The 27,727-nt window shown below is 46.3% G+C and overlaps 1 protein-coding gene across 1 annotated transcript in view; it reads left to right on the top strand.

Moving 5' to 3' along the window:
* The window catches only part of LOC103307226 (golgin subfamily A member 6-like protein 24), a 76,860-nt gene extending 61,313 nt beyond the window's left edge, over nt 1-15,547 (top strand). Inside the window, exons 3-7 of the mRNA XM_065574675.1 lie at nt 2,159-2,469; nt 11,339-11,795; nt 12,138-12,701; nt 13,074-13,461; nt 15,529-15,547. Of these exons, the coding sequence (XP_065430747.1) occupies nt 2,159-2,469; nt 11,339-11,795; nt 12,138-12,701; nt 13,074-13,461; nt 15,529-15,547 (1,739 nt within the window). The remainder of the gene's footprint in view (nt 1-2,158; nt 2,470-11,338; nt 11,796-12,137; nt 12,702-13,073; nt 13,462-15,528) is intronic.
* The last annotated feature ends 12,180 nt before the right edge of the window (nt 15,548-27,727 follow it).

The following is a 27,727-nucleotide window of genomic DNA, read 5'->3' as shown; positions in this document are numbered from 1 at the left end:
GTAAAAGATACCTTTTTGCCTCTAACAACCTCTGTTACTCTGCTGTTCAGCCATGCTGGCATTCTTTTGGTCCTCTTATTGTCTTTTCTGATGTGGGTATACATTTAATCAGCCACTATTATGGTGTTTTTAAATAGTTCCCATGCTGCTTGCAGGCATTCAACCTTGTGACAGCTCCTTTTAATGTCCATCTAACAAGCATTCTCATTTTCTGTAGGTCCTCCTTTTAAAGTGAAATGTTACTCTGATTGATTTTTTTTTGTATTATCCTATGTTTAATTACATTATGGTCAGTATTACCAAATGGTTCTGCTAGAGTTATTTCATAGACCAGATCCTGTATTCCACTTAGAATAGCCTGTGAGTCAGTGTAAGGGGGTTGTTAGGGCTGGGAAGTGGTTCTTAAGTTGTGCCCGTGTGATATTCTTTCTGTGAAGTTGGCTAAGTGTGAATGTCTGCCAGGATCTGGAACCTCCTGAATCCTATACTGCCAAGAGCCGGTGTGAGTACATGCTATGTGTGTATTGAGACATTTCTCATAGAAGGCAGAGGAAAGGTGGAATGGGCATGCTTTTTCTTCCTTTTTTTTTCCTTTTTGTCCTGTAATAGTGTTTACTGGAAACCTGTGGGTGAGCATGAATGGGTTGTAAAAGGAGGTGAAGAGCTTGTACTTTTCAGCAGCTGTGTGATTGGCAGAGTAAAGGTATATGTGTTAACAGGACATATTGGGGCATTGCTGAAAGAGGGCAGAGTTAAGGTTGTGTGGGCAAGCTTAACTGTGCATTTCATGGGTTTCAGAAGTTTCAGATTACTCAAATCAGCATTCTGCAAGGGGATGACCTACCTTACTTTAGCTCTGTGTGCATGTAGTTCTTTGCCACTGAATAATATCTATGCTGGCCTCTGAGCTACCATTGGTGCTCCAGGCTGACTCCCAAAATTCCCATGAGCCACAGAGCTGCTGGATCAGGCTAGGGCTTAAACCTCGAGTTTGAAATCATTGCCCTTGTGTAAGCCAGAGGTTCAGACGCCAGCCCAGGCTCCCTCACTGAGGGAGGTAAACTGAGTGTGTCGCAACTCATTGTGCATGGACCTGCCCTATGAGCTGTACCTCTGGGGCCTTATAAAAACATCTATTGAACACCCATTGCTGGGCAGGAGCCAGGTCTTCTATTTGCCTTTCAGTCTCTGGGGTTCATCTCTGCTCCTCAGAGACAGTTTCCCCTTCATTTCTCTGCTGTGGCTAAGAAAACTCAGTCTGCTCCTGGTAGGTAACTAGGCACCCAGGTTTATTGGGATTGTCCCAGGCCCAAAGAAGAGCTCTGTGATGCTCGAGAGCTTGTCTCTCTCACCAACAGAAGTTGGTTCAATAAAAGACACTGCTTCACCCACCTTTTCTTTCTGATATCCTGGGACCAGCAAAGCGACAAGAACACTGCAGACTGGTAATTCTGTTAGCTGTATTCTCCTCTTCTCCCATCTTACATCCCACCCTCCTCCCTGCTGCAACCACTTTATTATTTATTAACATGAATACTGTTTTTTCCCCTTTATGGCTCTGCAAGTCTGTATATTAGGAAGGACGGGGCTCTGGCTGGGACTGATATAGTCAGAGGTAGGAGCTTGGTTTGTTTTGCCTCCTGCTTCCAGCAGATGGCTCCATGACACTGTCTGTTCATTAAACTACTCCTGTAGGATGGGAGAAAAGAGACATATGACAAACAGAATTACCAGTAAGTAATTTCCCTTTCATCTCTCTTCTTTCTGGTGAAACAAAGAGTTTTTGAGCTCTGGTGAACACATCAGTTATGAGGGTGTTATAGTTCTCCTACCCTGGTCTGATTCACTTCCAATTTAGTAGAAAAATTCAATGTTGGTCCAAACTTACCTTGACACTTTTCAGCCCAACCTGACTTTCTTTGTGGGAACTGAAAATGGGGCACAATCAGGCTTATAACAGAAACCCACTTAACTGTGGAGCAGGTACTGCCATTTTATTACAGTGGAGACCCACTGGCAGCCTTCTGTGGAGAGACTACTGCCACTTTATAATCAGCTCCAACACACATCTGAGAGGCTGGACACTGTCTGCCACATGGAGAATCCACAGTAGGTGGGGGATGATCTTTTTAAATTTTGTTTTCCCTTTTACAAAAAGCTGAGCAGGCAAGAGTGGAGCGGCTGGAGCAGCAGCGCAAGGCAGAGGAGGAGAGAAGGCGGCAGCTGGAGCAGGAGATGAGAGACGTGGAACGCAGCCACCAGGAGAACATTAGACAGGTGGAAGCCAGGATGAAGGAGGAGATCGCCAAGATGAGGCAGGAGACGGACAGAACCGTGGAGTGCAAGCTGAAGGAGCAGAAGAAGCTGTTGCAGCAGGACTTCACAATGCAAGCCAGGCTGATGAAAGAGGAGATGGACAGGCTGCAGAAGCAGGGAAAAGAGAGAGAGGAGAAGCTGCAGCAGCAATTGGTGAGATTCAGAGGGTTGGACGATAGTTGGGGTAATGCACAGTGTGTGTTTCCCCCATGGAGCAGCAGTGACACCTGCTGCCCCGTTTGGGTAAAGCACAGAGTAGATACACTGCATTACCCTAACTGGCTATGGGATATTTTCTTTCTCAGGGCAGGTCTACACTTAAAATGCTGCAGCTGCACAGTTAAAGCTGCCCTGTAGCCTGCTTCAGTGAAGACACTACCTTCTTCTGCAGTTAATCCTCCTCCTGTCAACTTAGCACTGTCTATCCCAGGGACTAGTTTGATATAACTATGTCGCTCAGGGGTGTGAGTGTAAGTTTCTCGTGTAGTCCTGGCCTCAGTTTTACATTTTGTTTGTCAATTGTAGTTGGGCCAGTCAAATTATCCCCTGTCCCAAATGCACTGGAAGGTAGATTTTGGAGGGATGGGGGAATTCTGTTTTTATCCAGCCCCGTGTCCATGCTGGCCTCCTGAGGTCTTGAGGGAGAAGTCTTTAGGAGTTGAAAAGGGAACAGGGAGGAGAGAGGATTTTCCCTTCCTTCCTATCTATCTAACTGGTATCATACTGCCGCCCATCACTGTAGTATCTGAACACCTTCCATGTAAAATCAACAGAGTGAAAAACAATTGATTCATGCCCTCTGTCACATAACGGATATGAACTGGCTACAGCGCTCCCACCCCAGGGAGATACAAAAGCTGCATTGTTTTTAAGACACTCTATTGCAATGGTCCCCAATGTGGTGTATGCGGGTGCCATGGTGCCCGCTGGGGCATTTATGTGCGCCCGTCTAGTGACACGGTGTGAAAGATAGCACCCAGCAGGGAGAGAAGCCGCGGCCCTGCACCTGCCGGGGACAGAGAACTCCAGGGCTGTAGGCTGCGGGCACTGGTGTACTCTGTCCCCAGCAGGCACGGGGCCGCCGCGTCTCTCCAGCTTCTCTCCCAGAACTGCCCAAAAAAAAAAAAAAAAACAGCCGCTCAGACTGCCTCCCAAACTGCCAAAGCAGGGGGAAAAAAATTGCTCGGACTCTGCCACCCCAAGAATGGACAGAATGCCACCCCTTAGCATGTGCCTCCCCAGGCACATGCTTGCTCTGCTGGTGCCTGGGGCCAGCCTTGTATGTGAGTATTCTTCTGCTGTACTGATACTGCTGTTTTCTCGTGCTTTGCGATTTATTATTTTTTTAACATGTTGCCCCAAAATGAGTGGTTCAAATAAAAGATAACGTCCGTATTATTTCAACGCAGAGTGGGAAGAATCCTATTGTTTTATTGAAAATAAAGGGAAATGGTTTGCTTATTGTGCGGGGGTGCTGTTGCAGTGCCAAAAAAAATAATGTCGAACGCCATTTCCAAACTAATCACGGCTCTTTTGACATTAGTCATCCACTTAAATCTGAGTTGAGAAAGAAGAAAATTAATCAACTCAAATCAAACCTATCTGCCCAGCAATCTGTTTTCACTAGACAAGTGGTAAAGTCTAAAAGTGCTACTATTGCTTCTTTTAAAATTGCTCATCTGCTCGCAAAGAAGAAAAAACCGTTTCAAGATGGTAAATTGTTGAAGGAAGCATTTTTGACTGGTGCTGATTGCCTGTTTCAAGGATTTCCTAACAAGCATGAGATTTTGTTGTCAGTGCAAGACTTGCAGTTATCAGACACCGCAGGTACGAGGAGGATACATGCAATTTCAAGTGACATGCAAATCAGCTAAAGGATGACTTGGAAATATGTGACTGGTTTTCACTGCAGTTCGATGAGTTGACAGATATATCAGATACAGCGCAGTTGGCAGTTACGGTGAGGATGGTATTTAGTGACTTCACCGTAAAAGAAGAGTTACTAAAAGTATTGCCTATGAAAGGGTGAACAAAGGGTGAGGACATCTATAATTTATTCAAATTATATGCAACATCAGTTAGTATGCCACTACACAAGCTGTCTGCGATCATCACTGATGGAGCACCAGCAATGATGGTCAGTGCCAATGGATTCATTGCACTCTGCAAGAAGAATGAATCCTTTCTGAACTTTATGCCTTATCATTGCATTATCCACCAAGAAGCTTTGTGTGTCAAAGTTCTTTCTTTTCAACATGTCATGAATGTCGTTATTAAAATAATTAACTCTATTCAAGCAAAACCTTTGCAACACCGACTTTTTAATGCCCTGTTGGAAGATGTTGATGATAAACAATCTTATCTTGCACACAGAAGTACAATGGCTGAACAAAGGTAAAGTTCTTGCACGTTTTTAAGCCTAATTGAAGAGATCAAAGAATTTCTGAAGTCCACAAATCTGAACTTCAAGCAACTAGAAGACTCCAGCTGGTTAATAGACTTGGCTTTTCTTGCCAATATCACTGACAAATTGAACATTTTAAATCTTGAGCTCCAGGGAAAAGACAAACATGTGGCTCAAATGATAGGTTCTGTAAAATCATTAAAGCAAAACTGATCTTGAGGATGTCACATATGAAGACGATGGTATGTGACAGTGATTTTAGCCCATCACCATTTGTTATCCACATTCAAACACTTCTGGAACAATTTGAAAAGAGATTTCAACAGTTCACCATCATTGAGCCTGTAGTTGCCTTTCTTGTGAATCCTTTTCCTTGCCAAATAAAGGTAACAGAAATGGCTACATCAATTGCGAGTATCATTCAAGTAAGAACAGAAGAAGTGGAACTGGAGATTTTGGACCTTCAAAATGATATTGTTCTAAAATCCTGCTCAACAGATGAAAACTTTTGGAATCTGGTTGACCGAAAAAAGTTTCCTGCCTTAAAAAATGTAGCATACAAAATAAAATCTTATTTTGGTTCCACTTATCTATGCGAAGTTCTGTTTTCAGCAATGAACATCATAAAATCAAAATACAGATCTCGGCTTACAGATGCCCATCTTGACGATTTGTTTACAAATGGGAATATCATCCTACTCTCCCAACTACGAAAAATTGGCTGAAGAAACTCAGTGCCAAAAATCACACTGACTTTATTAGAAAAACCACGTGAATTAATTATACCTATTTTCCATTAAGTGCTGATGAGCGCATATGATTAACTTGTGTTTAACTTTTTAAATATTTGTTTGTTTGTTTATTGAAATCCAGATACAAGTAAAAATACAAAGAATATTTTTAATTAACCATAACTGGCTATCTATGTTAAAGTAAGAATAATAAATATATTTGGACCAGCAGTTCAACAATGTTTTACTTTTTAAAAATAAATAAGATGAAAACTGTTTATGATATTTATTTTATAAAAACGCCTTAATTTTTCTTACAGGTAGATAAAAAAGAGCAAATTCACATGGTAAGGTGAAAGAGTAATTGCAGAATAATTTAATTAATACCTTTTACATGTAAAATTACATTTTTATCTTATGGATTCATATATTATGTAATATTAAATATGATATTTTTCATATTATTTAATGTACAAATGCAAAATAAGCCTTGAAAAATTGTTGGCACCCGCCACACTCTTCTGAAAACATGAATGTGCTATTGTCCACAAAAAGGTTGGGAACCACTGCTCTAATGCACTGCCAGGTGCGTCTGTTACACATGGCGCCATGCAGTGGTTGACCTGTATAATACAGTTCAGCATTGAGGTATAAAGTATGCATCAATCACAGCCAGAACTCTGGCATAATCATCTTTGTGATTGTCTTCAGTAAAGGTAAAAGATTTAAAGATATGCTCTGTCTGCTTCCCCATAGCACAAATGAAAGAGCATATCTGAATGTGTGCAGTTTCCTTGTGGAGTTTGGTTGCAAAGCAAAATCTTGCAAAATGCTGCTTCCAGTCTGTTGTTGGGATTCCCTCCAAGACCTTTTCCACTTGGTTTATCCAGAACACTTCATCCAGTCCCGGGAGAATGCTTTATCCAGTTCTCTGGAATCCAAGAAATCAGTTCAACTTGACTTGTCACTGAGGCTTCTTTATTGGCATACAATCAAACTATACCTGAGCGGACCGGGCTTAATTGTAGGGGGTGGGTACAAGGTACACCACACAGCTAACATACATAATCATGAATCAGGTTACATACACACTTACACTTAATACTATAGGATAAAACATCGTATCACACACTTTATAATTAATCTACTAATTTTCGTAACCTGAAACTGTCCATGAGCTGCAAAATGTGCTAGTGAGCAAAGCTGCAATCTTATCACACATTATTCTCCTTATTATTTCTTTATCTACTAACTACACATTATTTACAAGGCCACTTGTGAGTTTATGCTTTGTCTACTGCTAACCTGCTTCCTTATGTCTGTTTTCTTTCATTGTTCCTGCAAACAGAGGTAACATGTGGGGGGCATAAGAACATAAGAACGGCCATACTGGGTCAGACCAAAGATCCATCTAGCCCAGTATCCTGTCTTCCGACAGTGGCCAGTGCCAGGTGCCCCAGAGGGAATGAACAGAACAGGTAATGATCAAGTGATCCACCCCCTGTCGCCCATTCCCAGCTTCTGGCAAACAGAGGCTAGGGACACCATCCCCGCCCATCCTGGCTAATAGCTATTGATGGACCTATTCTTCATGAATGTATCTAGTTCTTTTTTAACCCTGTTATAGTCTTGGCCTTCACAACATCCTCTGGCAAGGAGTTCCGCAGGTTGACTGTGCTTTGCGTGAAAAAATACTTCCTTTTGTTTGTTTTAAACCTGCTACCTATTAATTTCATTTGGTGGCCCCAGTTCTTGTATTGTGAGAAGGAGTAAATAACACTTCCTTATTTACTTTCTCCACATCAGTCATGATTTTTTAGACCTCTATCATATCCCCCCTTAGTTGTCTCTTTTCCAACCTGAAAAGTCCCAGTTTTATTAATCTCTCCTCATATGGAAGCTGTTCCATAGCCCTAATAATTTTTGTTGCCCTTTTCTGAACCTTTTCCAATTCCAATATATCTTTTTTGAGATGGGGCGACCACATCTGCACGCAGTATTCAAGATGTGGGCTTTATATAGAGGCAATATGATATTTTCTGTCTTATTATCTATCCTTTTCTTAATGATTCCCAACATTCTGTTCACCTTTTTGACTGCCACTGCACACTGAGTGGATGTTTTCAGAGAACTATCCACAATGACGCTAAGATCTCTTTCTTGAGTAGAAACAGCTAATTTAGACCCCATCATTCTGTGTGTATAGTTGGGATTATGTTTTCTAATGTGCATTATTTGCATCTATCAACATTGATAAATGTTGCACAAGGGGTCATGCGCCCCCACCCAGATTTAACTGCTTGACTTGTACGGAGAAGGCTCACATGGACTGAGCATGCTCAGTAACATCTGCTAAAGCCACTGTCCTCACTCTGCCCTTACTTGTGTCCCCACCCACTTTTGGCAGGTATGGGTCATCTCTGCCTTCAAGACCTACATCTTTCCATTCTGAAGGACTGTCAAAGCTGAAATTCTGTGGGGCACTGAAGAGTGGCATGTTGATGAAATCCTGCAATCTTTGTTTGTTTTTTTTCTCTTTGCAACTTTTGTTGCTATTTTTCTTTTGTTTCTGTTCTCCTCTGGCATTACCTAAGCTGCCTTCACTTCTGACACCATGTCAAGTACTGGATATGGCCTGGTTACAGAGCCTCCACCCCAGAGAGATACAAGAGATGTGTTCTCTTTAAGACACTTTAATTCACTGCCAGGTCGGGATGTTGTGGGCTCAGGTGAGGTATTTTACACAGAGCACCACCTAGCGGCTAAACAGTATAATACAGTTTAGCATTCCTTTACACGTTTCAATCCTCCAATCATGGTCTATGCAGATTTACAGAAACCATTCACCTTGCATATGGTTACCTCAAAAGAGAGCCTGAGAGCAGTCCTGTACCAGCATCAAGGTGGGAAGCCCCAGACAATTGCCTGTGGAGCCAGAACGTTGACACCTGCAGATAACTACCACTTATACTCTGGGAAAGTCTCTTGCTCTGAAGTGGGCCTTAACATAAAGGTTCAGAGATTACCTCTTCTATGAACCTTCATTTACAGTCTGTAGTGATAATAACCCACTAACATATGTGATGACATTAGCTAAGCTAAATGTTTCTCATCATTGATGGTTTCAGAGCTCTCAAGGTTTCAACTTCACCATGAAATGTCATCCTGGGAAAGTGAATGTTGATGCCAACTATTAATCCAGGGAACCTTTACTATGGAAGAATACGTAAGAGAATGCAAACCAGAGTAGGATCCTGCGAGCTTTTCAGATATTGTTCAAGCTGTGAAAACCCAAAATGAGGGTCGTGGGGTGGATTTCAGCAATTTCGGCAAATATATCTACTCTGTAAGCAAATTAATACAGCATATTGAATCCCATAGCAGATACAATATGTCTTGAGGAGCTAAAATCAGTTCAAGCAAGTGATTCTGCAAAAAGCTCCTAAGGAAAAATATTTGGATTCCCAGAATAAACGAAGTTCTCCTTGAAAACTGAGTCTTGTGAATAAGGTTCTTCTTCCAGTGACTGTTGCATATACATTCTACTGCAGGTGTATGTGCAGACAGGGCACTGCCTTCAGAGACTAGCCAGCAGTATGAGCAGGCAGCACCTGTGCCCCTCTCTCCTTGTGTTCTCTGCCAACTCCCTCTCAGTTCCTTCTCACTGCCCATGGTGACCGTTGTGTCTCCCCATGGCTTTCCCTTCATTTAGCCAGTCTTCCATCGTTTTAGGGTATACAGTGAGTTAGTGTTCAATAATTTAATTTGTTAGTTATTACAGTTTGATAGTTTTCTGGGAGATTTTACTTTGATAAATTCCCCAGGATTTGACAACATTCCACCTTCAGGGCTGTTTTCCATGTCACAGACAGGCATGACAGTTGTTTGATTTGTCCAGGTGAGGGACGTGTGAGAGACAATGCTCCATTTGCATCTCCATTTTATCCTCCTGTGTCTGCTCCTGTATGGGATTTAAATCTAGTCTCCTCCAAACTCATGGGCTCCCCTTTTGAGCCTATGGCTACTTCATTATCACTATTGTCTTATGAAAATGGCCTTTGTAGTGGTAATCACTTCTGCAAGAAGAGTTTCTGAACTTCAGGCTCTCTTGGCTGACCCTCCTTTCACAATCTTCCCTAAGGACAAGATTTCTCTTAGGGCACAACCTAAGTTTATCATAGAATCATAGAATATTAGGGTTGGAAGGGACCTCAGGAGGTCATCTAGTCCAACCCCCCTCAAGGATTGAACTCAAAACCCTGGGTTTAGCAGGCCAATGCTCAAACCACTGAGCTATCCCTCCCCACTATAATATATGGAGATATACCTATCTCAGAACTGGAAGGGACCTCAAAAGGTCATTGAGTCCAGCCCCCTGCCTTCACTAGCAGGACCGAGTACTGATTTTTGTCCCAGATTTCTAAGTGGCCCCCTCAAGGATTGAACTCATAACCCTGTGTTTAACAGGCCAATGCTCAAACCACTGAGCTATTCCTCCCCCAATAAGGTAATGCCTAAGGTAATGTTAGCCTTCCATCTAACCAAACAATTCATCTCCCAGTGTTTTTCCCCAAATCCCACTCCCTCTTGGGTCTAAAGCTGAGGAAACACTTCAGCCTTTGGATGTTTGTAGACCCCTGTCATTCTACTTGGACCTCACCAGATCCTTCAGGACCTCTCCCAAGCATTATGTATCCTATGCTGAGCGAATCAAAGGTCAATCAGTGTCATCTCAGTGACTCTCAGACTGGATTTCTGACTACATGAAGCTCTGCTGCAATCTTGCGAAAGTCTCTCCTCCACAGAGAATAACGGCTCACACCACCAGGGCTTGCTCCACTTCATCAGCTTCTCTGAGCAATGTTCCAATAGCTGATATACACAAGGCAGTGACGTGGTCATCTGTGCATACCTTGTCCACTTGTTACACTGTCACTCAAGCCTCTCATGGCAATTCAAGTTAGTGTTACAATCTCTTTTTAAATAATCCAAAGTCCCTCCACCTATACGGAAACTACTGTTGAATCACCTATCATCGAATGTATCTGTGCACAATCACTCCAAGTAGAAAAACATGTTACTTTCCTGTACTGTAACTTGTTCTTTGAGATGTCATGTGCATATACACATTCTATGACCCTCCCACTTTTCCCACTACTTTGGACATTGCCTACAGCAGTGTGATGGAATAGAGAGGGAGGCGGTGGACACACACCATTTTTGTCTCATCTGGGCAAGAGGAGAGATGGGGTGCATGCACTGCCTATTGGTACTGCTGGCAAAGGTCTCCAACTCGAGTGCATTGGGTGTGCACACACCTGCAATGGAATGTATATGTGCACACCACGTCTTGCAGAACAGTTGTTATTGTACAGGTAAGTCACCATTTTTTGTAACAACTGATGACATGGTATATATTGTACAATCACTCACTGTAGAGATATGTTTGTGGAAGAATATAATTTAGAGGGCATCCCTCATAAGGGACGGTATTATGAATATAGGAATTTACAGATGTGCCTTGGAATCTGGGGTTGAGAACACAGTGTACCTGTGCACAGCAGTTCACCACAGAAGGTCTCTAGTTTCTTTTATTCCTTTCTCATTCACTGGTTTGTTGTTTAATGAACTGAAAGATCATTACATGGTGGCAGAAGTGTTGAATGAGAAGGAGACTGCTGTCATTTTGAAGTTAACTCCTCTGTTTACAACTGTGTTTACATCTCAGCAGAAAGAGAGACATGAAAAGGAGAAGCAGCGCCAGCACGAGGAGCTCCAGCGAGAGGGAGAAGAAAAGGAGAAGCAGTGTCAGCGAGAGGGAGAAGAAAAGGAGAAGCAGCGCCAGCACGAGGAGCTCCAGCGAGAGAGAGAAGAAAAGGAGAAGCAGTGCCAGCGAGAGGGAGAAGAAAAGGAGAAGCAGTGCCAGCGAGAGAGAGAAGAAAAGGAGAAGCAACGCCAGCACGAGGAGTTCCAGAGAGAGAGAGAAGAAAAGGAGAAGCAGCGCCAGCACGAGGAGCTCCAGCGAGAGAGAGAAGAAAAGGAGAAGCAGTGCCAGCGAGAGAGAGAAGAAAAGGAGAAGCAACGCCAGCGAGAGGGAGAAGAAAAGGAGAAGCAGTGCCAGCGAGAGAGAGAAGAAAAGGAGAAACAGCGCCAGCACGAGGAGTTCCAGCGAGAGGGAGAAGAAAAGGAGAAGCAGCGCCAGCGAGAGGGAGAAGAAAAGGAGAAGCAGTGCCAGCGAGAGAGAGAAGAAAAGGAGAAACAGCGCCAGCACGAGGAGTTCCAGCGAGAGGGAGAAGAAAAGGAGAAGCAGCGCCAGCGAGAGGGAGAAGAAAAGGAGAAGCAGCGCCAGCACGAGGAGCACCAGCGAGAGAGAGAAGAAAAGGAGAAGCAGTGCCAGCGAGAGAGAGAAGAAAAGGAGAAGCAGTGCCAGCGAGAGGGAGAAGAAAAGGAGAAGCAGTGCCAGCGAGAGGGAGAAGAAAAGGAGAAGCAGTGCCAGCGAGAGGGAGAAGAAAAGGAGAAACAGCGCCAGCATGAGGAGCTCCAGCGAGAGAGAGAAGAAAAGGAGAAGCAGCGCCAGCGAGAGAGAGAAGAAAAGGAGAAGCAGCGCCAGCACGAGGAGCTCCAGCGAGAGAGAGAAGAAAAGGAGAAGCAGCGCCAGCACGAGGAGCGCCAGCGAGAGAGAGAAGAAAAGGAGAAGCAGTGCCAGCGAGAGGGAGAAGAAAAGGAGAAGCAACGCCAGCACGAGGAGTTCCAGCGAGAGAGAGAAGAAAAGGAGAAGCAACGCCAGCACGAGGAGCTCCAGCGAGAGAGAGAAGAAAAGGAGAAACAGCGCCAGCACGAGGAGTTCCAGCGAGAGGGAGAAGAAAAGGAGAAGCAGCGCCAGCGAGAGGGAGAAGAAAAGGAGAAGCAGTGCCAGCGAGAGAGAGAAGAAAAGGAGAAACAGCGCCAGCACGAGGAGTTCCAGCGAGAGGGAGAAGAAAAGGAGAAGCAGCGCCAGCACGAGGAGTTCCAGCGAGAGGGAGAAGAAAAGGAGAAGCAGCGCCAGCGAGAGGGAGAAGAAAAGGAGAAGCAGCGCCAGCACGAGGAGCACCAGCGAGAGAGAGAAGAAAAGGAGAAGCAGCGCCAGCACGAGGAGCGCCAGCGAGAGGGAGAAGAAAAGGAGAAACAGCGCCAGCACGAGGAGTTCCAGCGAGAGGGAGAAGAAAAGGAGAAGCAGTGCCAGCGAGAGGGAGAAGAAAAGGAGAAGCAGCGCCAGCACGAGGAGCTCCAGCGAGAGAGAGAAGAAAAGGAGAAGCAGCGCCAGCACGAGGAGCTCCAGCGAGAGGGAGAAGAAAAGGAGAAGCAGCGCCAGCGAGAGGGAGAAGAAAAGGAGAAGCAGCGCCAGCACGAGGAGCACCAGCGAGAGAGAGAAGAAAAGGAGAAGCAGCGCCAGCACGAGGAGCACCAGCGAGAGGGAGAAGAAAAGGAGAAGCAGTGCCAGCGAGAGGGAGAAGAAAAGGAGAAGCAGCGCCAGCACGAGGAGCTCCAGCGAGAGAGAGAAGAAAAGGAGAAGCAGCGCCAGCATGAGAGAGAAGAAAAGGAGAAGCAGCGCCAGCACGAGGAGCACCAGCGAGAGAGAGAAGAAAAGGAGAAGCAGTGCCAGCGAGAGGGAGAAGAAAAGGAGAAGCAACGCCAGCACGAGGAGCTCCAGCGAGAGAGAGAAGAAAAGGAGAAGCAGCGCCAGCACGAGGAGCTCCAGCGAGAGGGAGAAGAAAAGGAGAAGCAGTGCCAGCGAGAGAGAGAAGAAAAGGAGAAACAGCGCCAGCACGAGGAGTTCCAGCGAGAGGGAGAAGAAAAGGAGAAGCAGCGCCAGCATGAGGAGCACCAGCGAGAGAGAGAAGAAAAGGAGAAGCAGCGCCAGCACGAGGAGCACCAGCGAGAGAGAGAAGAAAAGGAGAAGCAACGCCAGCACGAGGAGTTCCAGCGAGAGGGAGAAGAAAAGGAGAAGCAGCGCCAGCACGAGGAGCACCAGCGAGAGAGAGAAGAAAAGGAGAAGCAGCGCCAGCACGAGGAGCTCCAGCGAGAGGGAGAAGAAAAGGAGAAGCAGTGCCAGCGAGAGAGAGAAGAAAAGGAGAAGGAGCACCAGCATGAGGAATGCCAGTGACAGCAGGAGGCTGAAGATTGAGCTGGAGAAACTGAAGGTAGGTAAACCCACTCCTTAGGTACTTGTCCCAGTGGGTGGCAAAGATTCCAAATTTCTTTCTCACTTTAGGGAGGTGGGGGGCCTGGCTGTGTTTCTAAATGCTTTTGAGATGAGGTGTGAATTCAATGAGGTGGGAAAAGGGGACATGGCATGGTACCTGGCTCCACAACTGTCTGCGAAAAAGGCCTGGAACATTTTTAGCCTTAGGGAAGGGAGGGCTGCAGATATTATGAGTGATGTGAACAAGGTTTGTCGCTAAAGTTTAAAGTGACCCCTTCATCTACGAGAAGGAAAACAGGAACATAACCTGTGCTGAGGTTTCAACCCAAATTAGGGATTATTTAAGGAGGTGGGGATAGAGGGTTTCCATGGTCCATGAGACCTATGAATTAATGTGTTTAGAACAATTGTCTAAATTTCCCCACCCACCCAGACCTGAAATCCTGTAAATAGACAAAAATCGCAAAGATGTAGGCATAGCTGGAACATGGGCCAACCATTATGCAGATATTCAGCCTGGGTTTGATAGAAAACCTAATTGGAAGTGAATGGGATCAGGGGACAGGGAGCAGGCCAAAGCCTAGACCCACACTAGTGAAACCACCTCCCAGAAGCCCTGAGATGGGTGGGAGAAAGTGATGTGCCATATGTGACCAGCAGGGTCACTTTGCCCAGGTTTGCTCACTCTTCCCACTAGGCCCAGCGCAGTGCTGAGAAAACCAGCTGCATCTCAGCCCCCAGTTAGCTCCAGGCCTGTAAGGGACCATGTGAGGCAAACTGCAAATGGGACAGCTGACAGTTAGGAGAGGGTGGATATCTCTGTCAGTATCCAATGGCAATCTAGTTACCTCCCTGGGGTGTGCAACCAAATACCTGAGGAGACGGAGGGTGAGACAGCTGCTGGGGAAGTGTCCGTGAATAGATAATCGTCCAGACAACAGGTTTCTCCTTAAGGTGTAGCTTCAAAAGAATAGGTCTGGAGATGCATAAGTTGCTTTCCACACCTCTTGAGTATTTCCTAGGAAACCCCTTTTAACTAGGGGCTCTGGAACAGGGGGGACCAGGGGGCCATGGCGAGCGACAAGGGAGAGGGGACAGAGAGGAGTGAGCAGGAGGCGGAGCCTCAGGGGAAGAAACAGAGCGAGGGTGGGACCTCACAGGGAAAGGGGTGGGGCTATGGTTCAGGCACTGGTGCCCCCCCCCCGCACTTCTAGGGAGCTTCCTGCACTACTGACCCCAACGTTTATATTAGTTATGTCTCCTAGAGGAATTCCCTACAATCCTGCAGTGACACATAAACATTTGCATTTTAATACAATGATGTCCTAAAATACTGAAAATTCATTCTGTGAGGTGTGTCCAGGAAATTGCCATTTCTGTCACAATGGGGTTTGAAGCACAGCTCCATGTACATCATAGTCATGATGCAGATTCTTCCCCACATTTGTGGTAATGTATTTGAAAAGCAACAGAGAGTCCTGTGGCACCTTTGAGACTAACAGACATATTGGAGCATAAGCTTTTGTGGGTGAATACCCACTTTGTCAGACGCATGTAATGGAAATTTCCAGAGGCAGGTATAAATATGTATAAATAATTCTTGCCTGCATATTTATACCTGCCTCTGGAAATTTCCATTACATGCATCTGACGAAGTGGGTATTCACCCATTAAAGCTTATGCTCTAATACATCTGTTAGTCTTAAAGGTGCCACAGGACTCTGTTGCTTTTTACAGATCCAGACTAACACAGCTACCCCTCTGGTATTTGAAAAGGTTGAGCAGCAGGGCCTTTGCCCTACAAAGTTCCTTCTCAAGGGTTAGTAAGCAGACATTACATATCAAGACTTTGACGGGGTATTGGAGCGTATCTAAGCATACCTTGTCTCTTCCAGGATAACCCTGAAATCATGAGCCCATGGCTCACAGCCTGAAGTATCCATCCTTAGTGTTTGAATAGAGGGAACAGGTTCAGGGTAATCAACTACTCTGTCCAGTTAGATCTGGAATCCTGAATAATTAAACCCACCATAGAGGAGAGTTAGACACAGTGTAAGTGTCCACAGGCACTGGTGCAGAGCTGGCCAAATTTACATGGAAACCTGATAATCTATCACAGTCTTTTCAAAGGTGTCTAAGCACTGAGTGCGGCTCGCTAAGGTGAGTCATTAGCAAATACAGCCATCTTGTGTTCTCTAGAACCCTGCTCAGAGCTGTGAACAGCCAGAGCGGTTTGATTTCCTGCGACCAGTGGCGCACATTGTAAAATACGGCCTTTGAGCTGTGCTTCAATATTTGACTGCCCAACTCGGGCCTGATTTTCAGATGTGTTGACCCTCTACCCCACCCCCCTTTCATTTCAGTTAGATGTGTGGCTACTGTGAATCTCTGAAAACAAAACTTCTCATTCTATATATACTGTCGGAGATATCCAAAATAAGGGACCACTTGGCTCCTTTCAAACACAGGTACCCTCAGTGAGTTGCAGGCTAGCTAGAGAGATGCAATAGGTTGGTCACTAAAATCTCTCAAGTACCAAGCTTCAGAAGGGCCTTGCAGAGGGGCTCACCATTCAAGGGTCTATCAGCACCAAAGGCCAGAAAAATGCCCCCCTCCTCGGTGAGGTCTGAGTGACAAAAAACATCCTCCTAATCTGTGCCTGGCTGGCCTGCCCCAGCTGCCCCTGGTTGAGCCGTGGCTGTCCGCACAGACCTGGTCAGGGAGAGCTGCTGGGGCTTTGTTGCCTGTGGGATGTACCAGAGTTTATGATTAACAGCGTTCTGGATTTTTGCTCTGTTTCAGCAGCAGCAGAGCAGTTGCTTAATATCCTGAGCCTGGTCGGATCCTGCGCTGAGGGGACTGAAGAAACGTTCAGATGATTCAGGAGGAACGATGGTCACCCAAGCTTTACAAAATCCACTGCTGAAGCCAGTCTGGGGCTAGTGACCAGCTCTGGGGGCTCTGCTCTGTGCTTTCTTTGCCCATCTGCCCTGTTAGAGTTCAATGTGGTAGTTAATTTTCCTGTTGGGCCTGCATCTGCTGTGTGGTGGGGTTTGCTGGTGGAAATTAAAGCTTTCTGCACAACTGAATTAGCATCTCTGCAGTTTATTCTCCTCCGTTCTCCGTCCCTGTGTTTGCTCTAACAGCCGACACCAGCTGCAGCACTCACAGGCTGGTGGCATCAAGCTGCTGTCTGGCCTAGTTTGTTCCCAACTTCAAGGAGGTGGTGCTGAGCGCTGGGCCCGGCTGCCTGAGTTCTGGGGATCAGGCTGGGAGTCTCCTCACTCTCTGGCTTGCACCTTGCTGGTTGCTCGCTGCTCATGACTCTGGAGAGCTTTTACATTCGTATTGCAGCCCAATCTATGACTCATATATTAATTTTACTGATTACTTAAGAATTCCCTGTTATCACTTTGAGGGTTGACAGGTTCTTGTCCCAGGATCAATGTTCCCTCTAATTTTTTCAATCCATGTGCGGAATAAATTTTGTTATGTGCACCAAGGTATATGCACCACCAGTAGAAACAAAAAAAAATAGATATAATATATATTTTTTTAAAGTTATCATAGAGATAATTACTCCAGCCAGGACAGGTTAGGCATTTTAGAACTCACTACTCAAAGAATTAAGAGTGTGGCTCGCTAAGGTGAGTCATTAGCAAATACAACAAGGAGTCTGGTGGCACCTTAAAGACTAACAGATTAATTTGGGCATAAGCTTTCGTGAGTAAAAACCTCACTTGCCCAAATTAATCTGTTAGTCTTTAAGGTGCCACCAGACTCCTTGTTGTTTTTGTAGATACAGACTAACACGGCTACCCCCTGATACTTGACATTAGCAAATACAGCCATCTTGTGTTCTCTAGAACCCTGCTCAGAGCTGTGAACAGCCAGAGCGGTTTGATTTCCTGTGGCCTGTGGCCCATATTGTAAGATATGGCCTTTGAGCTGGGTTTCAATATTTGACTGCCCAATTCGGGCCTGATTTTCAGATGTGTTGACCCTCTACCCCACCCCCCTTTCATTTCAGTTAGACTTGTGGCTACTGTGAATCTCTGAAAACAAAACTTCTCATTCTATATATACTGTCAGAGACATCCAAAATAAGGGACCACTTGGCTCCTTTCAGACACAGGTACCCTCAGTGAGTTGCAGACTAGCTAGAGAGATGCAATAGGTTGGTCACTAAAATCTCTCAAGTACCAAGCTTAAGAAGGGCCTTGCAGAGGAGCTCACCATTCAAGGGTCTATCAGCACCAAAGGCCAGAAAAATGCCACCCTCCCTGTGAGGTCTGAGTGACAAAAAACATCCTCCTAATCTGTGTCTGGCTGGCCTGCCCCAGCTGCCCCTGGTTGAGCCGTGTCTGTCCGCACAGACCTGGTCAGGGAGAGCTGCTGGGGCTTTGTCGCCTGTGGGATGTACCAGAGTCTATGATTAACAGCGCTCTGGATTTTTGCTCTGTTTCAGCAACAGCGCTCTTGTTCACTGTTCTGAGCCTGGCCGGATTCCGCGCTGAGGGGACTGAAGAAACATTCAGATGATTCAGGGGGAATGATGGTCACCCAAATTTTACAAAATCCACTGCTGAAGCCAGTCCAGGCCTAGCGACTGGCTTTGGGGGCTCTGCTCTTTGCTGTCTTTGCTCATCTGCTGTAACACCCCCCTCTGCCCTGTTAGAGTTCAATGTACAAGGTAGTTTTCCTGTTGCATCTGCTGTGTGGTGGGGTCTGCTGTTGGAGATTAAAGCTTTCTGTAGCACTGAGTTAGTGCCTCTGCAGTTTATTCTCCTCAATTCTCCATCCCTATGTTTGCTCTAACAGCCGACACCAGCTGCAGCACTCACAGGCTGGTGGCATCAAGCTGGCGTCTAGCCTGGCTTGTTCCCAACTTCAAGGAGGTGGTGCTGAGCACTGGGCCCGGCTGCCTGAGTTCTGGGGATCAGGCTGGGAGTCTCCTCACTCTCTGGCTTGCCCCTCGCCGGTTGCTCGCTGCTCATGACTCTGGAGAGCTTTTACATTCGTATTGAAGCCCAATCTATGAATCATGTATTAATTTTATTGATTACTTAAGAATTCCCTGTTATCACTTTGAGGGTTGAGAGGTTCTTGTTCCAGGATCAATGTTCCCTCTAATTTTTTCCATCCATGTGCAGAATAAATTTTGTTATGTGCACCGAGGCAGTGGTGAGCTGGAGCCGGTTTGCGCGAGCCAGTTGTTAAATTTAGAAGCTGGTTTTAGAACTGGTTGTTAAAGGGGTGGGCAAACTCTGGCCCATGGGACCGTCCTGTCCGGCCCACCTGAGTTCCGAGCTGGGGAGGCTCCCCCGGCCCCTCCCCTGCCTTCCCCCATCTTGCAGAGCCTCAACATGACGCGCCGGCTTAAGGAAGTGCGGGGCCTGATTCAAACAGTTTTGACGGGGCCCCAGCAGGGATGACTAAAAAAAAAAACAAGTAGAAAAACACCTGGGGCTTGTACTCACCGAGTCTTCAGCAGCACTTGGGCAGCGGGTCCTTCACTCACTCCAGGTCTTTGGCGGCACTTCAGCGGCGGGTCCTTCACTTGCTCTGGGTCTTCGGCAGCAATGAAGGACCCACCGTTGACGTGCCGCCGAAGACCCATAGCGAGTAAATGACCCGCCGCCAAAGTGCTGCCAAATAACTGGTAGGGAACCGGTTGTTAAGATTTTGGCAGCTCATCACTGTACTGAGGTATGTGTGGATGTGTGCCACCAGTAGAAACAAAAAACCTAGATATAATATATATTTTTAAAAAGTTATCATAGAGATAATTACTCCAGCCAGGACGGGTTAGGTATTTTAGAACTCACTACTCAAAGAATTAAACTTAAGTGTAAGAGAAATAAAAAGTATGAAATGCATAGATCAGTGAAAACACTAAAATAACACACTTTGAAAGAATAAAATTACAGAGAATACATGTGCATTGCAGTCAGTACCAAGAAGTAATAAGAATAACACAAGTATGTGTTGGGAGGTGAGTGTGAAAGAGACTGTGTGTGTGTGAGAGAGAGAGAGAAAGACAGAGACATAGACAGTGTGTAACACAGAGACTATGTGAGTGTGAGACACAGACTGTGACAGAGACAGTGTGTGTTTGTGTAACACAGAGACTCTGTGTGTGACACTATGTGTGTGTGTGTGTGTGAGAGAGAGAGAGAGAGAGAGAGAGAGACACTGTGTGTGTTGGCTGCTGAGGAAAGCCATGCACTGTCTCTTTAAGACACTCACTGAAAGTTCTCCTGCTCTTTCCTGAGCCCTGTTGTCTCCCCTCCTCCACTCTGCAGAGATGGGGTACATGAGCAGGGGAAGGGGGAGAGGGAGAGAATCTGTGAAATAGAGACTGTGAGCTGGCTGCTGGGGAAAGCTCAGAACAATGCACTTGTCTCTTTAAGAAAGGCACTCAGCCATTCACCATTCAGATCTCGACCACAGCAGCTCTGAGTCCTCCTGAGCCAGACTGTCCCCTCTGCCCTGTTCCGAGGAGATGGGGTACAGGGAGAGGGGGACACCCTGACATCAGCACCCTCCTCTCCCCTCCACCCCCCGCCCTGCTCTGCACAGCCAGCAGGGTCCTGGGAGCAGCTGCAGGACGGAACAACCTGTGGGGAGGGACACCTGAACACCTGCTGCTGGCTGTACGTGCTCTGCTAATCAGCTGGGCGGTACTTGAATCTCTCCTGTGTGGCCGCCCAAGCGTGCAGCTTACAGGGAACACAGCTAGGATCAGGCCCATTACACCGATATTCACAGTTGCACCACACAAACTTTAGGAACACTTCTGTATTTGCAATAGTTTATTAATACATTTAGCAAAGTCAGAAACACTCTAACCCAGCATGACAGATAGAGATAATACAGAATGTACATCTGAGCATCCATATACTCACACCATCCCTTGCAGAACAACTTGAAACGTTAGCCATTATATTCCTCATCACCATCACCGTCTTCATCATCACCTGTAGCCATCATCTGGGCACCTGCCCAGGGCTACATCTCTTTCCTTCTGCCCACAGGCTGGGATACAACTTTTATAACATGTTAAGCTGATGCTACTAAGTCTAATACATATTCACTAGGAGTTTCTCCCCCTTCCTTATTTGTATTTCCTCGTCCTACTAATGTTGGGGTGCCCTTCTCCAATAGGTTAGTATATTAATGATCTCAATCTATTTTCATATATATCAATTTGTTGCCATGGAACTCTTGTGGTTAGACATCTGCGGATGTTCTATTCAAAGCTGGTGTTAGCTCATGTTCCATTGGTTGGCTGGTGACATGGAAAAATTCCCCCCTACACACACTATTTTTAATGCCCCAAAATTTTGGTACAGGTAAATGGCCTAACGGTCACTGTTAAGTTCAAAGACCTCAAGCCTTATGTTAACTGCTGAAGCCAGCATCTTATAGGATAAGGTCTATAGGATTCTTGCATTACTATGGAATAAAATAAATGCTAAAGCTAGCTCTATGGGCTACAGTATCCAGTCACAACTGCTCAGCATGGAGTGATTTGTCAGCCCTCATGACACACGGAATCACCCCATCTCTGGTTCTGTGCCACACAGGCTTCCAGGGGACCTGGGGTGGGGGGAACTTCCTGTTGCCAGTTCTCACAAAGTGCTGCCAGGGGTGTGCAGGGGCTCCAAGGGGAGAACTGGGAACCCAGGGGCTTTCCAAGTTGGGGATGCCCTCTGCAACTGAGCAGCCTAGGGGACGGGGGCATGGTTTGGGGGGGGACACCCAAACATTTTCAGAAGGGTCCAGTGGCTGCTTCAGGGGCTCAGGAGTGAACTGTCTCAAAGGCACAAGTGAGCCAGGAGGGGCATCTGAGGGGCTCAAGCAGCAGCCCCTCATAGGCTGCTCTGTAGCCCATGCACCCTCAGACAGCACAGCATGAGACACCCCTCCCCCCCCCCCCCCCGTATGCACCTCAGGGCTCTGGGCGGGTGGGAGACAGGATTATGTGAGGGTTGGAAGACCCATGGCATGGAAGGAGAATGAGAGCCAGGACTGGGAATGGGGCCAGGAAGGGCAGGGATGGGGAGGAGGTGGGGAGGGTTGCGGGGGCACCAGTATCAGGATTACAGGAAGGGGGGCTGAGGGTAGGTAGGGCTACAGTACTGGAGAGAAGCTGTAGTACAGCACTGACCATGCTGGGGCTCTCTGTCATGGGGAGACTGGCAAAGGGAGGCCAAGGGTCCAGAGGAGGAGATGCCCTTGTGACATTCTCCTCTGGTGTTATCTGTACCGCTGATCTGCTAGGTCACTCCAATTCTTGACTCTGGGAGCCAGCCTTACCCTGCTCTGCTGTGAGAACCCCCACTCCTGGGCTGTTCACGCACAGCCTCTGGCCTAAAGCTGCTCCTTGGATAGTGCAACCGAATGACACTAGCCAATATCTCCGGTCTCAGACACAACCCTAGGAACCTCCGTCTTGCAGTGTCCAGTCATGCCCGCTGGACACTGCAAGCTTATATGAGTTCGTCAGTTTAACAAAGAAATTGATATGTACCAGGCTTGTTCTCCCAATGGGAGTCTCTGACATGCTTCAAACCAAACACACTGTTTCAGGTAGAACAAACAGATTTATTAACTACAACAATAGATTTTAAGTGATTATAAGTCAAAGCAGAACAAGTCGGATTTGGTCAAATGAAATAAAAGCAAAACACATTCTAAGCAGATCTTAACACTTTCAGTGCCCCTACAAACTTAGATGCTTCTCACCTGCCCTTCAGCCAGGCTCTCCCCTTTGATCAGCGCTTCAGTCACTTTGTGGTGATGTCTGTAGATGGAGGTGGAAGAGAGAGGAAGAGCATGGAAAATGTCTCTCCCTTTTATCATGTTCTTTCTTCCCTCTTGGCTTTACTCACTCCCCCTTTCCCCCCTTCAGAGTCAGGTGAGCATTACCTCATTGCAGTCCCAAATTGACCAAAGGAAGGAGGGGGGAGATTCACTTGAGAGTCCAACAGATCCTTTATTGCTACCTATGCCAGTGTCCTGTGTTCCTGTGAGGCTGGGCTGGGTTTGTCTCATCCATGCCCTCATGAGGTGTGAGCTGCCCCTCTGCTCTTGGAGAGTTTTTGTTTGGGCTTGCTTTAAGCCATGAGGATACATTTTTAGCCTCATAACTATATACATGAAATTACAACCTATAACATTACTATAACATCACCATAACAACAATGCTCAATGCATCATGAGCCTTCCAAAGACACCTGACATGACAAACTTTGCATTGGATACCACACAATCATATTATAAGGATGAACTTGGGGGTGTAGAGTATTCCCCCAAGGTACAGAATGTCACAGCCCTCTCCCTCCTTACAGGGACTCTGAACCTCAGGGGACCATCCTCGACCTCACCTAGGCCCAGGTCACACAGAGGGGGAAGCTGAGCCCCAAAGCTGCCAACCCCTCTCTTAGCGGAAGGAGCTAGAGAGGCTGGGCCGGAGGAGCAGGCTCCATCCATCCACATGGGCTCCCGCTCAGCCTTGCACGAAGCATCCCTGCCACTGGAGACTCTCCTAGCCCATTGGAGACACCGTCGGCACCAGCCAGAGCCCTGCCCCTGTGTCCAGGTGGCTTCCTAAATGCCATGAATAGACCCAGATCTAGGGGCTCCCCTTGGAGCAGGCAGCACAAAGCTCTACAAGAATTCTGTGGCAGGAGGAGCTCTTCATCTGTCCTGGGCAGGTTAGACTCACAGAGTTTAAGGCCAGAATGGGTAATACACAGAGCGAGTTTCCCATGGAGCAGCAGTGAGACCCAGTGGCCAGTTAGAGTAATGCACAGAGGCCTGGGAACCCTGGCATATGAGGGCTGGGGGGCATTATGGCCCATGCAGGGCAGGCCAGCACCAGGGAACCCAGGAATCTGAGTGATAACAAAAGGAAAATGTCAAAAACAAGAGAATTTAAAACTGAAAATAAAGGAATAAAGTTTTAAAATACAAATATGTTACGAGACATTTTTAGAGAAAACATTTTATGCATTTTTTTAAATGGAGGTATTTATTAAGTATCATTTTAACTAAAATAATTTTATTCATTTAGGTTATTTTTAAATAAAATCTGAAAAATAACAGTTTTTTTTTAAACTAAAGAATAGAACATATATTTTTTTAAAGAAAACAAACAAGACAAAGTGAGAGAGGTTTGTAGAAAAGCCAGGGAAAGCCTCTTAGCCTGTTACAGAAAAAAGAAAAAATAAAAAGGGTGAGAGAGGAAAAAAGTTTTAAAGCCCAAGAAAGCCTGTTTAACTGACCACATGGCAGAGAGGAGAGAAGTGCAGATTACCCCAGTGCTACCTCTAGTCAAACGCAGAGGAGAAAAGCCAGGATATACACTTTTACACACTTACAAACCACCTTCACCAAACAAGGACACTCCACCAGAGAAATAGATCACATCATGGAATGAACCACTCAAATACCCTGAGAGAAGCTGCTTCTATATAGAAAACAAAAACCCCTCCGACTGCACACCCCTAGCTGTCACCTGCTACCCCACACTAGAACCCAGACAGGGGCTCATCAAACGGGGCAGCCAGGGGACTCTACACACTGCCCCCACCCAAATCACTGCCCCCACAGTTCCCATTGGCCAAGAACAGCAGCCAATGGGAGCTGCGGGGATGGTGCCCGTGGACAGGGCTGCACGCAGAGCCCCTGGCCACACCTTCACGTAGGAGCCAGAGGGGGGACATATCACTGCTTCCAGGAGCTGCTTGAGATAAGCACCATCTATAGCCTGCACCCCTGAGCTCAGCCTGTGCCCCAACCCCCTACCCAGCCCTGATCCCCCACCCTCCCTCCAAACCCCTAGATCCCAGCCCGGAACACCCTGCCACACCCTGAACCCCTGATTTCTGGTCCCACCCCAGAACCCACCCCACCCAGCTCAGAGCCTGTACCTCCTCCCACACCCCAACCCCCTGCCTCAGCCCGGAGCCCCTGCCACACTCCGAACCCCTCGGCTCCATCCCCCCAGCCTTTATACCCCTTCTCCACCCCAAACTCCTCATCTGAGGCCCCACTCCAGAGCCCATACTCCCAGCTGGAGCCCTTACCCCTCTCACATCCCAACACGCTGCCTCAGCCTGGAGCCCCCTCCCGCACTCTCAGGGGCGGCCCATCCATATAGGCGAACTAGGCGGTCACCCAGGGTGCCAAGTTAAATGGGGCGCCAAGTTTGAGGGAAAATTTTTTTTAAAATAAAATGAAGAAAAGAAAAGATGAAAAAAAATACAAATAAAATAACCAAGATGTCATTATTGCAATTCCTGTGCATGTATGGAGGGAATATGAATTATAGTTCATTTCTCTACATTTCTGAGAAATTATTAATATGTCACATCTTTTATTTACTGCAAAAATAAATAATATTTTAGCGATTTTTTTTTCAATTTGCGACGTAGGGTCAAGATGACCCACTCCGCAATTTTGATAAGCAATAACTAAGCCACAATTAAACACATCCGCCAGCAGCAAGAGCTGCAATGCTAGTGACACCTAACTCAAATACACATCAAGGTGGCATAGCTGAAAATTCATGTAGAGCGGAAATATCGCGAGTTGATACATGTTAAACGGTCATTTTAACACACGTCACAGGTAGATGGTAAAGAATCAAGCGAATACTGTGGCAAATTGTGTTTCTTGGTGCCAAAGAATAAAGAATAATGTCTTTCAGCATTATAAATCCAAAATGTGAGTATCTTTAAGCGTTATTAAACCTTAGCTTTATTATCGGGCTGTATAATTATGGACTTTTCTTTGTTATAACTGGTTCACATGTAAAAAATAAGGTCCACAAAAGAAAAGTAACAGTGTTAACACTTAATAGACTACGAAAGTGATGACATCACACTCCAAGCGGGTAACGGTGAGGAAGGGGATTACTTTCCAAACAACCAGTGTCGGGTTATAAGGTCGAAAAAGGTCATTTTGTTTCAGTGTAAACACTGTAACTAACTGTTTTAATAGGTAAGTGAGTGTATGTTACTAATCATTGAACCTTTAAGCAGTGAAAAAACGTGTTGGGATGGCTGCAATGTGGTTTAAATCACCAACCAAGTGGTGTGTCAGCCATCCTTAATGCGATAATGCTTGCAGTCAGGAGAACAGTACATAACAATATTCAAGTGCCCCATGGCAGAAAGAAGAAAAAGAAAACCCTCAGGAGCTGTGTATCATAAATGAAAGGTTGAGAAGGTAAAGGATCAAGCAAAACAGCAGGGATCCTTCCTGAAATGTCTTCTTTTTAATCCAAATAAAAATGGAAGCAGTTCACAGCATCCAGATGAAGGAATTTTACTTGGAGAGGAGGTTAGCTCATATCCACATGGAAGCAGTTTGGAACATGAAGAGGAATCATAGAATATCAGGGTTGGAAGGGACCTCAAGAGGTCATCTAGTCCAACCACCTGCTCAAAGCAGGACCAATTCCCAACTAAATCATCCCAGCCAGGGCTTTGTCAAGCCGGGCCTTAAAAACCTCCAAGGCAGGAGACTCCACCACCTCCCTAGGTAACGCATTCCAGTGCTTCACCACCCTCCTAGTGAAATAGTGTTTCCTAATATCCAACCTGGACCTCCCCTACTGCAACTTGAGACCATTGCTCCTTGTTCTGTCATCTGCCACCACTGAGAACAGCCGAGCTCCATCCTTTTTGGAACCCCCCTTCAGGTAGTTGAAGGCTGCTATCAAATCCCCCCTCATTCTTTTCTTCTAGAGACTAAACAATCCCAGTTCCCTCAGCCTCTCCTCATAAGTCATGTGCTCCAGACCCCTAATCACTTTTGTTGCCCTCCGTTGGACTCTTTCCAATTTTTCCACATCCTTCTTGTAGTGCGGGGCCCAAAACTGGACACAGTATTCCAGATGAGGCCTCACCAATGTCGAATAAAGGGGAACGATCACATTCCTCGATCTGCTGGCAATGCCCCTACTTATACAGCCCAAAATGCCGTTAGCCTTCTTGGCAACAAGAGCACACTGTTGACTCATATCCAGCTTCTCATCCACTGTGACCCCTGGGTCCTTTTCTGCAGAACTGCTACCTAGCCATTCGGTCCCTAGTCTGTAGCAGTGCATGGGATTCTTCCATCCTAAGTGCAGGACTCTGCACTTGTCCTTGTTGAACCTCATCAGGTTTTTTTTGGCCCAATCCTCTAATTTGTTTAGGTCCCTCTATATCCAATCCCTACCCTCTAGTGTATCTACCACGCCTCCTAGTTTAGTGTCATCTGCAAACTTGCTGAGAGTGCAGTCCACACCATCCTCCAGATCATTAATAAAGATATTAAATAAAACCGGCCCCAGGACCAACCCTTGGGGCACTCCGCTTGAAACCAGCTGCCAACTAGACATGGAGCCATTGATCACTACCCGTTGAGCCCGACGATCTAGCCAGTTTTCTATCCACCTTATAGTCCATTAATCCAGCCCATACTTCTTTAACTTGGTGGCAAGAATACTGTGGGAGACCGTATCAAAAGCTTTGCTAAAGTCAAGGAATAACACATCCACTGCTTTTCCCTCATCCACAGAGCCATTTATCTCATCATAGAAGGCAATTAGGTTAGTCAGGCATGACTTCCCCTTCGTGAATCCATGCTGACTGTTCCTGATCACTTTCCTCTCCTCTAAATTTTTCATAATTGATTCCTTGAGGACCTGCTCCATGATTTTTCCAGGGACTGAGGTGAGGCTGACTGGCCTGTAGTTCCCCGGATCCTCCTTCTTCCCTTTTTTAAAGATGGGCACTACATTAGCCTTTTTCCAGTCATCTGGAACCTCCCCTGATCACCATGAGTTTTCAAAAATAATGGCTAATGCTTCTGCAATCTCACCCGCCAACTCCTTTAGCACCCTCGGGTGCAGGGCATCCGGCCCATGGACTTGTGCATGTCCAGTTTTTCTAAATAGTCCCGAACCACTTCTTTCTCCACAGAGGGCTGGTCACCTTCTCCCCATATTGTGCTGCCCAGTGCAGCAATCTGGGAGCTGACCTTGTTCGTGAAGACAGAGGCAAAAAAATCATTGAATACATTAGCTTTTTCCAC

Source organism: Chrysemys picta, chromosome 20 (genome assembly GCF_011386835.1).
Source record: "Chrysemys picta bellii isolate R12L10 chromosome 20, ASM1138683v2, whole genome shotgun sequence".
Taxonomy (NCBI): domain Eukaryota; kingdom Metazoa; phylum Chordata; order Testudines; family Emydidae; genus Chrysemys; species Chrysemys picta.
Note: the sequence above shows the minus strand (reverse complement) of the source record. Positions and strands in the feature narration are given on the sequence as shown.